Source organism: Physella acuta, unplaced genomic scaffold (assembly GCF_028476545.2).
Source record: "Physella acuta isolate Inbredline_101_S28 unplaced genomic scaffold, ASM2847654v3 ptg000725l, whole genome shotgun sequence".
In the NCBI taxonomy this organism is placed as follows: domain Eukaryota; kingdom Metazoa; phylum Mollusca; class Gastropoda; family Physidae; genus Physella; species Physella acuta.
Window position 1 is genome coordinate 100,096 of NW_026732243.1, and position 12,106 is coordinate 112,201.

Consider the following 12,106-nt stretch of genomic DNA (forward strand, 5'->3'; position numbering starts at 1 on the left):
AAGTAACTACCGGGGATGGGGGTTGCTCTAAGAAGGATTTCGCATCGTTTTTTTAAAAAATCATTTGAGCTAGTTTTCGTTTTTATTCCTGTGTACTATACTGGGGTGATTCGAAAAGCGGATACTGTGGTTGCACTACTCGCAATGTGTTGAGGCCGCTCCCGCTGGAAGACGCTGGCGAAGTTCTACTAAGCTTAGACCGCTGCGACATCTCGTGAGTTCTCGCGCTGCCCGAGAGCTTGCTTTTTATGCAGAGCAAGACACCGACATATTTAGCAGGTCTGAAGCTTGTTCGGGGCGGCGACCGTATTTCTTGTGTGCGGTGTATTGTGGCTTGGTCAGTTTTTCGTCCTTCTTGGATATTTTTTTTTTATGATCGGGATTTTTGAGTTTGGGTCAACGATCGCCCCGGGGGTCAGTTGTTTGTTTTTTCACAGTTTGATCTGCTAGCGTGGTAGTGGTAACCACGGCGCTAGCGGAGGGCTAGACAAGGAGTCGGGCAGGTGCGTCGTGCCGGTCTCTCGGTCGCAACATTCGCCATCATAGCCATGGGTTGTACTCTGAGTGCCGAGGAACGGGCCGCCATGGAGCGGAGCAAGGCCATCGAGAAAAACTTAAAAGAAGATGGCATGCAAGCAGCCAAGGATATAAAACTTCTACTTTTAGGTGAGTGAGCAAACATTATTTTCTCATTCCAACAACTCTCCCCCCTCTCCCTTTCCTCTCAGCTTGCTATCACACATCTTCCCCGCTCTTCAAGTCTGGCGTTAAAATTAAACCTAAAAACATGCAAGTTTTTTAAAAAAAAGATATATTGAATGGAATTTGTACCCAGTGAGTATTGGTTGTACAGATGGAACCAGTTTCTATATGCGCCTATCCCACGGTCGTTTCCTCCATCGACGTTGTACAGGCGGGGCATGTATCAGTGGCGGAACTAGAAAAAATGGGCCACCCCGCAAAATTTTTTTTTCGGGCCCCCCATATATGTATATATATATATATATATATATATATATATATATATATATATATATATATATATATATATATATATATATAAACACACAATACGAACATAGGATACTCATTTCTGGCCTGATCGGGTCATGTGTATCAGTGGCGGAACTAGAAAAAAAGCCCCCCCCCCCCGAAGAATTTTTTTGGGCCCCTATATATATATATATATATATATATATATATATATATATATATATATATATATATATATATATATATATATATATATATATATATATATATATATATTTAGATAGATATAGATATAGATATAGATAGATATAGATAGATATTATATATATATATATATATATATATATATATATATATATATATATATATATATATATATATATATATATATATATATATATATATATATATATATATATATATATATATATATATATATATATATATATATATATATATATATATATATATATATATGTATATAAAACAAGGTTCGCTCTCAATTTAAAAAAAATTCCATCTGGTACACGAATAAATCAGAGGTTTTCCAACACACGAGCTGGCCCCTTTCTAAATCTAGTCCAACACACCAAACTGAGGCTTTCATCAAAACGTTACTAACCGTGTGCCCTGTTTTCCAGAAGTTGAATTAAATGTTAACAATGTCGGCAGTTCATTTCTTGGATCTTAGGGCGCGGGTTTGTCCACACTACCAACTAGACACGCCAAGGCATGCTGTAAATCCCTCGGCGACGGCCCAGGTGTCAGGGGAGTCACGGGGCTCTTGGAGCTACCGGTTACATTACTGCACGGGTGATGGGTGTGACACATTGTTTCTTCCGGCAGAGCTCCCCCCCCTCCCCTCCCCCGAAAACAGTCTACCCTGGAAGAAACATTGGTGCGAGACCTAATTAGATTTAGTCATCGAGTGTAGTAGCGAGACTTATTCCTAGTGTTGTGGGAACTTTTAAACGACTGTTTGTGGAGGCCAACTTGCTCATATGTGATGCGCTCAGGATGACACTGACGCCAGTTGTATTCAAGTAGTAACCTCATCCGCTTATGCAGGATCACGGGGCGCTAAATCACATATTTCCGTTAGGAGTCCCCACTCAAATATGTACAAATGTTAGGCCTATGACAGAAACCTTTGCGGGGCTGTACTCAACAGCTTCCGAAGTTTTCATGGCGATTGGGTGAATGATGCAGTAATGCATAATAATAATAGAGTGAAAAATGTTTTTCACATGTACAACTGTATGTGGCCAGGTCACGCGTTGGAAAACCTTCTGATTTAGGGGAGGGGGGGGGGGGATTAACAAAAAGCCAGACCCTCACACACCCCCACCTCAATGACTATTAATAATGTTCAATTAATTCTAAACGTTCTAATTAATTTCTAAATAATTATATAAAAAATAATCTTACCTGCCCTGTTTTGTGAATTAGATGTGCCTAATACTATGAAAGTAAATTAATATGTGTTGACTAGATCTAGTGCTGTCTAGTGTCTGACAAAATGTGCTGAAGTGGTGAATCGTACGGTTAGGAAGTAGTTGATAAACAATACATTTATCTCCTCGATACTTGTGAGGTTGAGAAAGATGGATGGGATAGGGGTCGGCTCGGGAAAAAACTTGAAAGGGACAACAAAACGCCTTGATCTATGTACGCCAGCATCGCCCATTGTAAAACTTACTCAGGGGAGATAATTTGAAGTATAGGCCTTAAAAGTTTACTATATTTCTTGTAAAATCAAAAACAAGTAAACGTATATAAAACTGAAGTTTCTAGTATTATATTATTTTTTAAAAATTATTTGTACGATACAAGATAGTACAGGATACAAATTCAACCACTATCACAAACACATATTAACATTGAAAAATGTACAATGGATTTCGGGTCCCCTACCAATGCCGCAAATAAGAACCGCGCATCATGAAAGTATTGAAAGCCCACTTCATATGTAGCGGCTTTTCGTGCTATGGACTTTGTTGTTTTTTTAAAAAGAATTTTGCCGGCGACAGCGTGTGTTTGATTGTAGGGAAAATAGAACTCGGCCTTGACGATGGTTAAAAAATACAACTATAAATAACTGTTTTAAATATGTAAAGAATTTGTCGACAATTTTTTAACCCCCTTTTTGGTCCCCATCCCCTGCCCCATCCGCCACAGTATACTTTGGAGGATCGGTCAAACAGTTACGTGTCCTCTATTTAGCTATCAAAGGGAGGGGGGGGGGCAACGAGTCAAAGAAGTCATTCAAAATTTGAAGAGTTGCCTATATTTTACACTGTAGTTTGTGTAATGGATTTTATCTTTTGCGGAAGAGCGTGGTATAGTGACTGTAAAATAAAGATAATCGTACCGCAGCTACAGTGTTTTTCTTTTACAAACCAAATATTAAGGCAAAAATTAAATTCAAAATTTAAAAAAAAAAAATTTGGTCAGCCGTGGGCCCCTAAACGGCCTTCCCTCCCCCCCCCCCGCGCATTGCGGGGTCTGGCGTGACTGTAGTTCCGCCCCTGTTCATCAGGTAAATGAACAACTACTGACCAGTGTCTTTAACAAAATGTGCAGAAGTGGTCAGTTTACAGTTCGTAGACGGTTCGTTAATCTATGCATTACATCTTATTGTAAGAGTAAGGGTGTGGTGAGGGGTAGAAGTGAGAGGTAGGGGGGAGGGGAGGGGAGAGAGTTGGGAAGGGAAGGGGACAAGAAAGCGCCGATAAACATCTACATCAATAGTGCCGACTTTTTCCGATCGTCTAGAAGACCAGGATAGTCGCCTCGCCGCAACATTTCCCCAGCCCGATTCAAAGCTTACCGGCACAGTCAAATTTCAGATGCTTCGTCTTTGAAGTTGTCTATATGTCTGGCGGTCTCTCGAGCTATAGTCAGTGCATTTTTCTCAAAGACGTTTGCCGACTATCGTGTTTGTTTGTAACTGTAGAAGAAAGATAACTCGACCTCCACCTAATTTTTTTATTTTTTTTATTTTTTTTTAAATAATTTAGCCAGGATTTTTGGGCCCCCAATTGGTCTGGGCCCCCCCGCATTGCGGGGTCTGGCGGCACTGTAGTTCCGCCCCTGGCATGTATCAAGCTTGAGTTTAGCCTAGCTGGACACAAAAATCAATGCGACTAATCGATGCTCGTGCTTCTAGTGTGTGCACGGAGTGAGGGAGAGATTTAGGTTCAGTGGTGGGTGGGGACGGAGAGGAAGGGGGTGGGCAGATTTGGATTTGGTGTGTGTGTGGGGGGGGGGGGGAGGGGGAGAAGTTTGTGTTTCGTCTAAGGGGTCGGGGGTTGCAGGGTGGGGGAAAGGTCAGGTGTGGGTGTTTTGGGGCGGGGAAGAAGACGTGTTTATTGCAGTGGCGTAGCGAGGTCGGGTGTCACCCGGTGCGGCACTTAATGGTGTCACCCTCCCCCCCCCAGAGGCATAGAGACCCTTCCCAGGGACAAACTTTCAAATTTTCGATTTGCAACCCCCCCTCAAACTTTCGATTTGCACCCCCCTCAAGTTTTCGATTTGCACCCCCCCCCCCTCAAGTTTTCGATTTGCACCCCCCCCCCCCCTCAAACTTTCGATTTGCACCCCCTCTCAAGTTTTCGTTTTGCACCCCCCGCCCTCAAACTTTCGATTTGCACCCCCCCCCCCCTCGAGTTTTTCTCTATATATTTTGCTATTTTTTGCCTTGGTGTCACCCCCTAAATGGTGTCACCCGGTGCGATCCGCACCCCCCGCCCCCCCTCGCTACGCCCCTGGTTTATTGTTTGGTGTTTCTTGAGGGAGGGGTCATGTTTAGTGTTTATGAGGAGGGGGTCATGTTTCGTTTATGACGAGAGGGATCTGGTTAAATTATAAGGAGTGGGGTTTTGTTAAGTTTATGACGAAAGGGTTCATCATAGTTCATGTTTATTGTCTATGACGAGAGGGGTTATGTTTAGTGTTTATGCCGAGAGGGGTCTTGTTAAATGTTTATAAGGAGAGGGGTCATGTTAAGTTTATGACGAAAGGGGTCTTGTTAAATGTTTATAAGGAGAGGGGTCATGTTAAGTTTATGACGAAAGGGTTCATGTTTATTGTCTATGACGAGAGGGGTTATGTTTAGAATTTATGACGAGAGGGGTCATGTTTAGTTGATTTTCTTTACATAAGGGGTCAGTTATTCTTATTAGACTGGTTAGGATTAGTGTCTATGATCTGGAGTGAGTTCGGGTAAACTATCTGTGACCGGATAAGTTTAGATTAGGTTAATAGCACTAATTTAGTTTAGTCTTTCTGGTGGAAGTGGGTTAGAGATATCGTGTACAATGAAATGGGTTAGTTTTAGAGTATACAGTGTCGATGTTAGGTTTAAAGTTTTCGATAAACGGAGTTAGCTCTCGTGTAATTGATGATACCACCACACACAGACATGCAGACAGAGATAGGCATGGTGTAAAGGGTACGGTTTATGGTGGGTGAAAGGTCAGGTTTATTGTTGTGGAGGGTGAGGTGTCAGGTGCAGTGTTTTGGTTAGTGGAGGTCAGGTCAGGTTAGAGGGGAGGTCAGATTCATTGGTGAGCTTTTTTTTTATTTGTTTGTTTTAGTATGGCTTAGCATAGACGACTGTGTGTTTGGGCGTATTGTTATAGAAAAAAAAAGCGGCTTATGAATGGGGAAAGACTTGGTAACAGTGTGTAATCGTATCTGACAATACCAAAGGGAAGTAATGCTCAATGACTGTAGAGGTAACTCACGTAAAAAGTGTATCTATTTGGACCGAGGTGTCTATATGTTTGGACCGAGGTGTCCATATGTTTGGGCCGAGGTGTCTATATGTTTGGGCCGAGGTATCCATATGTTTGGACCGAGGTGTCCATATGTTTGGGCCGAGGTGTCTATATGTTTGGGCCGAGGTATCCATATGTTTGGGCCGAGGTGTCTATATGTTTGGGCCGAGGTATCCATATGTTTGGACCGAGGTGTCCATATGTTTGGGCCGAGGTGTCCATATGTTTGGGCCGAGGTGTCTATATGTTTAGGCCGAGGTATCCATATGTTTGCACCGAGGTGTCCATATGTTTGGGCCGAGGTGTCTATATGTTTGGGCCGAGGTGTCCATATGTTTGGATCGAAGTGTCCATATGTTTGGACCGAGGTGTCCATATGTTTGGACCGAGGTGTCCATATGTTTGGACCGATGGGTCAGCAGAAGAAAAAAAATCGAATGTCCGTTCTCATGAATATGCATGTTGTGTCTCGCTGCGGAATCTGCAGTCCACCGTGGAAGGGTGTGGGGGGGGGGGGGGGAGTGTTTACTCACTCTGATGGATTTAAAAAGGGATGTGTGGACTGAGGCTACGCAGACAACATGTAAAGATAACGATGCTGTCAATAAAGAAAAAGCTTACTGTATCAAATCCCCCTGAGATGGTACTCTAGAACAGGGGTCTCCAAACTTTTCAGACCGAGGAATGCATTAACTATCAAATTTCAGTTCGGGGGCCAGTTTCTTTCAGGCATGTCTTTGAGTTCTGTGGGCAAAGTTCCTCAGCCATCAGCAACAAACGTTTTTTCCTTAGACAAAAAGATCTCCGCGGGCCGGATGAGAAGTGTCCATAGGTGGTTTGACCACATGTGTTTTCTCAGCAGAGGGTCTTTGATCACAGGTGGTCTATCAACTGGTGTTTGATCACAAGCGCTGCGTCCGGCTTTGATCATAGGTGTTTTGTCCATATAGGGTCTTTGATCTCAGGTGGTTTGTCTACATAGGGTCTTTGATCTCAGGTGGTTTGTCCAATGCTGTCCATATATGGTAAGGATTTATTTTAAAAGTTGCTAAATTATATTTTAAATTTCGACAAGATGTAATAATATGTTAAATCATCATGAATAAATACAAGTCATCTAAACTACTCTATGTCAAAACCATGGACATATGGTCAAACAGATGTAAGCCCTGCTAGGGGGGGGGGATACCTAAAATCTACCCTTCTAGGTTTAACTAACTAATCTGTCCGGTCAGTGCAACCGTGGTAGAACCCACAGTGGTTAAACCCTAACCTTAGTCTAAATAATAAGCTACTAAAATAAAACAAAAACTTTTACAGTTAATAAAATTTATTGCATGGAACCAAAAGTTATAAAAAAGAATAGATAAAACTGACACAAAACAGAACCAAACGAAACAAACTTTTTACATCAAACAAAACATTACGTTTGACCATTTGCTGGTGTTGCGCCGACTTATGATGTCTAGGATGGTCCAGGCCCTGACACACAGAAACCTCCCTTCATCCATTCTCGACATCCAAAAGTCCACACCAAACAAAACACTACGTAAAACCACTACGTACTATACATTACGTAGAACACAATACGTACACAACAAACTTTTTACAAACAAAACAATTCATATATAACAAAACAATTCATTAATAACAAAACAATTCATATATAACAAAACAATTCATTAATAACAAAACAATTCATATATAACAAAACACCCAGCCAAGTTGCACAAGCAACCTCACTGGAAGGGGGGGGGGGAAGAGAAAAAGAAAAGGAAAACTTAAGAAAAATGCATGGTAATTGCAGATATATACATAAATATATACACAAGTTCAAAATGCTACCTACTACTACTATCTAGCTAAAGCCTCGAGTAAAACTAATCCTTACTATACAATTCTAAAAGCAATTCTCAAAAACAACTAACCACTGTCCAAAGAAGAACTAGCAACTTAAAAATAACGTGTAAACAAATTCATCGTAGAACCAATCTTTCCTACACAAGGAAGCCCGAAGCCATTGGTCTACATAAACAATATCCATATTGATAACATTAAAGTTAACACACTCCGCTAAGGCCCCAATGAAGGCAGACACAAAGCAAGCGATACTCAACATGACGTTGCACGAAACAGCACACACATTAATTTTAAACAACCTAAAACTCGAGGCAACTAAAATATACTAATCTAATTACTGCCTAAAACAACTGACTATTGACTAAGCCAATCCTAGTCAATAACACATCATAAAACAATCAAGTAAATGCACACACGCATTCACACTAGTTTAGGAAACACTCCTAAACATACTGGCCTAAACCACGTGGTCCGAAACACGCCACGGGTTTAGAAAACACCAAAAATACATTTTAATTCAAAATAACAGAATAACACACCACGTGCATACCAGACATGCCGATGCTCACTATCTCGTTTTAGACGAAAATGAAAGAAAACGAGAAACATCGACAGTCGCATTCATACAAATCACATAAAGATAAAGTATAAAAAAACAAATACCTCCACGTGTGCGGTGCGCCACGCAGAAACCTGACCCGACCTACATCTCGCCGTGGGTCAAAAAGAGGGAGAAAATCGTCCGACCGGTTAATTTATACTGTCCGCTTCGGACGGAAGGGGACCCCGTGTCTGATCCCCATAGGACCACCATGCACTCGCAGATTCGCAACAAATATATTAATACAAAATAAATAATCCATTCACCCGCTCACATTCACCCCTTTTTAAAATCTTACAGACCCTGTAAGACAAAATGCATATAACAATCTTAAAATAAAACATGCACCCATCTCTCACACCAAGCCTATAAGCTTGAATGCAAAAAAACAATGTACAATAACATTAATCTTGCGTCTCTGTGCTTCCTAAAAAAAACTCAAGGCACCAAGATAGTGGTCCCTTCACTGAGTACTAGTCCTGTCGGTCGTTCATCCGGAAGGGCAAGGGTCAGGCTAGACCCGCCCGCTACATGGTCCTATTGTCAAAGCTCCGCTGTGGTCAAACCCCCTATGGTCAAACCCCCTATGGTCAAAGCACCTGTGGTCAATTAGGTGCTTTGACCATAGGGGGTAATGTAACTGTTACAATTTTTCTTTGTGGTGCTGCCTCCTTCTTTCTTCTTCTTCATTCTTAATTGTAATATTGGAAAAGATTTCCTCCAACACAGTTACGTATTACATGTCAACTTGTTATGCACCATATCAGAGACGTAGCGATGGTGAGGGGGGGGGGGAAAGGGGGGGACGACATACTTCCCCGGACGCCGACCTTAGTGGGCGCCAAAATGGGTTGTAAAAACAAATTAAAATGTCATTTTAGCTGCATTTTTTGCAGTTTGAAAGGGGGGGGGGGAGGGGTGTGTAAATCGAAAGCTTGTCCCCGGGCGCCATATAGGCCGTTGACTCCGATTTCAGCCTGCTTTTATTTTCGGATTAGCTTCAATAGCCTTTGTCCAACCATGAACAAACTTCAAGGCAGGAGTTGTTTGATAGTGGTGTTGGCCCGGTGGTTCGAACTCGGGACTATCCGGTTTAGGAACCAACAGCTTTACTGACCCGACCACGATATATATATATATATATATATATATATATATATATATATATATATATATATATATATATATATATATATATATATTTATATATATATATGTGTGTGTGTGTGTGAGCTATGATTGCCTCTCCATTGAAATAGGAAATGTCAGAGTAAGCCCGCTAGTACACGCCGGTAGGAGCTAATGACTTCGCGAATGTTGAACGCCGCGGGTGTCTCCCCCCCCCCCCTTCCAGCCAATGCTTGTTTACATAACAATGGAGTTCTGACATGATCTGTGTTAAACACACCGACTCTGTGGTTTACCTTATTTCTAACGTCACCAAAATTGATCCGGAATCTTATTCCTTGAACACACACACACACATGCACACACACACATGTATATTTAGAAAAATCATTTAGTGACAAAATACAGTTGATGCTAGTTGAATGGTAACTGAATAGAGGCTCATAATAGAGTGCTTGTGGAATGGGATGAGAAAAAGAAAACCTTTTAAAGCAGTATCGAGATTGAATGTTCTTTATGTTATCATCATCATCATCATCATCACTCCTTTGTGGCCCCTGGGGAGCAAAGAGCTGCAACCACACATCTCCAGCGGACTCGGTTTTGGACTGCTCCTCGAATCTGTGCCCATGATAATCCTGTAATCTCACATTTTACGAATGTATCTAACTAAAAACTATGAACGAAATTGCTGCACTTAGTGTGTGTCAAAACAGAGTCCCAAGATTCCGTGTTGATTATTATTATTACGATGGGGGGGGGGGGTGTTAAAAAATGGTCAACTAAAGTCTGAAGACCACAACACGGATGCATGCTTTCAGCATTACAGTTATTGGACCAACAGCCGGGGATCGGACAAAATGGAAGGTTATGGTTGAAGCCTTATGCTCCACAAGGAGTAAATTCTAGTCAAGTTATAAGAACGACAGTAAAAATGCGAAATTATTTTAAAGCCTTAATTTAAGTATTGGTTGAAATTAGAACGATGTTGACTTTATTTTTTCTCTACATACATCTTTTACGTAATATAAGAGATTAAATAAATTATATTGAGTAAATGTTATCAGACATAAATAGGTCTGTACTAGTAGGCCTAACTTAAGGCTAGACTATTCTTATTTTAGTGTTTGATTTAGTGTGTGTGTGTGTGTGTACTTGGCTTTGGGGTGGGATATAGTGTAGGGGTTGGGGTGGGGTGGTAGCTTTCCCTCGCTATATATAACTGGTTATAACACTTTTTATATAGCTCCATTATGCGATGAATGCACCCAGAATAAAATACTTAAAAAAACGTTTTAAAAAACCACGTTTTTCTTGTGGACTAAAAAGTAGAAAATAAATTTTTGTTTTGTGGGTACGTTCACCATCAAATTTCCCGACCCATCTGCCCGACCCACGTTTTTTTGTCAGTCATCACAAGAACCTGCACAGCTCGAGGAAGCACAAAAGAAAAATTTATTTTCTACTTTTTAGTCCACAAGAAAAACGTGGTTTTTTAAAAAGTTTTTTAAAGTATTTTATTTTCTCCCTTTTTAGTCCGTTGCTACACATGAAAAACGTGGTTTTTAAAAAGTTTTTATATAGTTTATTTTCTACTTTATCTAATGACTTGATTAAGTATGACTTGACTAAGTGTTTATAAATACACGGACTAAAAAAATCTTGAGCGACCGATACGCTTTAAACAGAGATTCGAATTTTTTTTATTAAACAGGATTCGAACCTGGGTTGTCGCGGCCACAACGCGAAGTACTAACAACTAACCACATCGATTGGGGCCGGAGTAACTGTGTCAATAGGTCTCCAGTCTTGTCGGTATGTTTAGAAATCATGTCCTCGATTTTATGGTCCTTGGGGCGTAATTTAATTAAGCTAATTTAGGTCTCTAATTGCTAGTTTTTATGATTGCATCTGAAATTGTTAGGCGAAAATAGCCTGCATTTCAAATTTCAGATCTCTAGAGCAATCAGAAGTGGGCTAATTTTCGATGTCAATTTTAACAACAAACAAACAAACAAACGCGAAGCTGAGTTAAGAATAAAAAAATACTTAAAAAAACTTTAAAAAAAAACACGTTTTTCTTGTGGACTAAAAAGTAGAAAATAAATTTTTCTTTTGTGCTTCCTCGAGCTGTGCAGGTTCTTGTGATGACTGACAAAAACGCGACCACAGCATAGGATCTGGTAATTAATAACTAGGTCACTGATTACGTCACAAGCTCATTAATTACGTCACAAGGTCACAATATAAACAAAGTAATTAAATTAAATTCAAACTAATTAAAAATTAAAATTAAAAAATAATTAAAAATAAACAAACAAAATACAATCAAAGTAATTAAATTACATAACTAGTCAATAAAAATTCAAACTAATTATAAAATAAAATTAAAAATAAACAAAATAAAAAGTAAACAAATAATCAAATTACGTAACTCGTTAATAAAAATTAATTAAAATTTTAAAAATTCATTAAAACTAATTTAAAAACTCATTAAAATTACGTAACTAGGTCACTGATTACGTCACAAGCTCATTAATTACGTCACAAGGTCACTGATTACGTCACAAGGTCACCGGAGATTACGTCACAAGGTCACCGAAGGTGACCCACCCTTCACTCCTCCGCTCCTCCGCCAACGCCAGTTGGCGTAGTATTTTACTATATGTCTTTGCGCATCCGCATCCGCTCCTCCACATCCCTCTGCGCCATGCTCGGAGTATTTTACTATATGTCTTTGCGG

At 40.2% G+C, this 12,106-nt stretch overlaps 1 protein-coding gene across 1 annotated transcript in view; it reads left to right on the forward strand.

Annotated features, from left to right (window-relative positions):
* Positions 1-225: 225 nt before the first annotated feature.
* Positions 226-12,106, forward strand: part of LOC131949989 (guanine nucleotide-binding protein G(o) subunit alpha-like) — a 28,673-nt gene continuing 16,792 nt past the window's right edge. The window contains exon 1 of the mRNA XM_059311979.1: positions 226-666. Within this exon, the coding sequence (XP_059167962.1) occupies positions 549-666 (118 nt within the window). The 5' untranslated portion in view covers positions 226-548. The remainder of the gene's footprint in view (positions 667-12,106) is intronic.